Source organism: Zophobas morio, unplaced genomic scaffold (genome assembly GCF_036711695.1).
Source record: "Zophobas morio isolate AGI-343-1 ecotype UQ-CSIRO unplaced genomic scaffold, CSIRO_AGI_Zmor_V1 ptg000006l, whole genome shotgun sequence".
NCBI classification, from domain to species: Eukaryota; Metazoa; Arthropoda; class Insecta; order Coleoptera; family Tenebrionidae; genus Zophobas; species Zophobas morio.
In genome coordinates, this window is record NW_026972111.1 from 240,383 (window position 1) to 243,558 (window position 3,176).

The 3,176-nt window shown below is 36.8% G+C and overlaps 1 protein-coding gene across 1 annotated transcript; it reads right to left on the reverse strand.

Annotated features, from left to right (window-relative positions):
- Positions 1–710: 710 nt before the first annotated feature.
- On the reverse strand, positions 711–3,176 carry LOC135123260 (uncharacterized). The gene is made up of 7 exons (XM_064047756.1): positions 2,831–3,176; positions 2,632–2,780; positions 2,417–2,585; positions 2,022–2,360; positions 1,739–1,972; positions 1,431–1,687; positions 711–1,382 (listed from the first exon to the last, which is right to left on the reverse strand). The coding sequence occupies exons 1-7, from the start codon at positions 3,108–3,110 to the stop codon at positions 966–968; spliced, it is 1,845 nt and encodes a 614-aa protein (XP_063903826.1). The 5' UTR covers positions 3,111–3,176; the 3' UTR covers positions 711–965.

Consider the following 3,176-nt stretch of genomic DNA (forward strand, 5'->3'; position numbering starts at 1 on the left):
CTCCTTAGAGTTATGATCTCCAGTACACTTGGCGCAAACTAATTTGTTCTCAGTACAGTTACTTGCCTTATTACCAAATCTGGAACATTTGTAGCAACGTGTAATCTGCAAATGATCGGTACAAGAGCATAAGCTCCACCCCACGGATATTTTACCACCTAAATTTCTAAATATTTTTTGGCGCAAATTATTAGTAACTTCTATTACAAAGTTATAAGTATATTCCGACTTGAATCTTTTATAAGTTTTAAATGATCATCCTTCTGCGTCCCGACCCACCACGGAGTCCCAAAAGAGAACGTCGAATTTCGACGCCAGGGCTAGCAGAAGGATATAGCCCCCAGGGAAGCTCATCCTGCAGTATGCAGCCTTAACAAATGAGATGGGTTAGTTTCGACCTCCCGTTTTGGTGGAAATCCAGGCCAAAGAGGCGCGTTGCCCAGCCTTGATGACCAATAATGTCCTTAGAGCACTACAAAAAGTTCTAAAGATTCTTTTACTATGGGACATGAGGGCATGCCCAGTTTCTTTTTAAAGGACTGTGTTTATGTTTTTATTAAACCTTTCTGAGCAAATTGCGAGAAAATATGATCGAAAAACGTCGTGGAAAAATCTTAAAAGGTGACTCTTTCCCAAACTGAAAAAACACTTGAAAGTAAAGAGATACTAGTCAAATGAAGACGTGATCGAGACCGTAGAGCAACGGTTTGCAGACCAGGATAAAGAATTTTATTAGGATTGGAATTACATTATGACCTTTGTATTAAATGTATAAATTTAAAACACGTTTACATTGAATAAATAAATTTGGTTTCATGGTACGGTTTCTCCTTCGATGGTAGGCTAAGAATTTATTAATACGTCAATCGTAGGAATACAATTAAATCTAGTCACAATTAATATGTACATGGAATGTAATGCTAGCCCTTATTTTTGTTTAAATTTTCCTCCTCATCTGGTAACAACTATAACACAGTACTATTCTGGTATGTCCAGGCGTCGTTTCCGTATAAAGATAATAAAGGTATTACTTCGACTTTTGGACTACTCGCTTTATTCTTTTTTCCACAAAAGTAGAGAAATACGGGTACCAACACAACGTATAAGAAAAATACACCAAGAGCAGTGAGGAGTCCAAATAGCCAGTAATTCTTAAGTATGCTTGATATAACAATGATACCTATGTACCAAATTTTTCTTGATGTGGGGGTCATTACTAACTCAGGTACTCCTTCTTCATAGTGTTCGTTTCCTACGAACAACAACACCCGAATTTTGTAACCGAAAGAACTCGTTGGGATTATCACTCTTCTGTTTAAGAGGGGTTTTTGGAAGGGTTCTAGATCAGAAAAATTTTCGAAAGTACCGGGGGTACCGTTACTCTGAAATCAGAGCGATTAATAAAAAATCGTTAAGAAAAAGACCATTACTTCTTTGTATTGAATTTGGTAAAAGTCTGGTTCTTTTTCGTCTTCACCATACGTCAAGTCAAACGAAATTTCAGCAAAATTTGTCTTGGCGGAAACTAACGTAGGAGGTTTTAGTACAACTGGTAGTTTTTCGGCGCATTGTCTTCCAGTAAATTTCTTTGTACATTTAAAACAACCCACTGTGTTGTTGTAACTCTCACAACTCTCAGAATTTATAGTTGACGCACAGTCACGGCCCCAGTACTTGTCAGTACAACCTAAAAATAAACTCAGGAGTAATTTTGAACTCTTCTTAAAATTAAACCAACTTTGGTTACATGTCGTTCCTTTAAACCCCCATGAACACTCACAAGTTCCATTGTCCAAACAAATCTTATATCCTTCACAAAACGGGTACGACTGTCCTAAAACTTGGTCACATTTGGCTATACATTTGTGACCTAAAAGTCCAGGTTGTTCGCAGAAAGTACTACTACTGGAAGGAGCTAGTGTTTTGCACAAGTACGAAGAATTTTCACTATTTACCGTCAAATTGTATACATCTAAAATATAAATTAACTATGTATAGAAGCTCCAGAATTGTTTTGTTACCCGTGGAAGGTCTACAGATGTGCACTTTATCGATTGCCCAGAAACCTTCCCTTTTATTGTCACTTCTAGAACGATTGAAATTGAGCTTTCCAGTACCGTTGTAACTACTAGTGCGAATTTCAATTCGCTTCCAAGATTTTGGTTCATTTTCTAAATTAAAGCCGTCCACTCTTACCGATTGGGGGGTGGTACCTGATTCTAGTACTACATATAGATAGCAGTTTTCATCCACAGACACAAACAAAGAAATACAAAGATCGGTGGAATTTGATAGATTGCTAATATCCAGAAAACTGCTCACATTGTTAAGAGTAGTTAGACGGGAGTACTGGAAATCGTCTACAAATTCCAATATAAGTAAGTAAGAGCAGTACTAATTTTGATTACGTTTTTACATTGGTGTTTTTTTATCCTCACTCCACTTTTTGGAAAAACTAAGTATTTTGGATTAAATCCTAGCTTCCATACTTCCATTTCATGGAAAGCGGTTTCGGAAAATTTGATTTCCAAAATTTGCTTTTGGCGCACTGTGTAATGTGACCATTGACAGACATTTTGTTCAACCTGATTTAATTTCGTCATTTGGGTTTATAGTCCGGATTATACTCACATTTTCGTGTTTATTCGATATAGTTGGAAATTCTCTGCCATAAGAATCGTCTCCTGCTTTTAGAAAAATTCTTTTGTCGAAACACAACGAAAAAGATGTAACACTGATTTGGGTGACGTTAATTTGGGCATTTTCTATGTTCGGAAATTCTGTTGAGCGTTAGAATTAGATCGTGTTGGATAGAAAACTGAATTCTTACCTTCCCAGCGTACGTCTACGACAGGATAAAATGGTAGTTCTTGGGTGGTACTTACGTTCCAGTCGTTTCTAACCCATTGGGTTAATTCAGTGAGAGTTCTTTTGCTATCCAAGAGTGGATTATCTGATGAGTTTGGTGATATGTACAAAGCTGAATAAACACTTTCTTCTGTTAAAACACACATAATATTTTGATTTTTGATTAGGGTAACTACATCGGTGGACGCTCGCGTTACCAAAATCCAGAATATAGAAATGTGAAGATTCAAATACATCGTCATGGAGCAAGTTTTTACTTTTCATCGTCCGTTCTCGGAAAAAATGTTATTATCGAGAATAATCTTAGC

Bases quoted from the DNA above. Each gene is read 5' to 3' on its own strand.
- LOC135123260 (XM_064047756.1), bottom strand. From the start codon at position 3,110: ATGACGATGTATTTGAATCTTCACATTTCTATATTCTGGATTTTGGTA. The intron at 1,688-1,738 runs GTTGGTTTAATT...GTTTATTTTTAG, and splicing joins AGGAACGACATGTAACCAAA to GTTGTACTGACAAGTACTGG. The intron at 1,383-1,430 runs GTAATGGTCTTT...CTCTGATTTCAG, and splicing joins ACCAAATTCAATACAAAGAA to AGTAACGGTACCCCCGGTAC.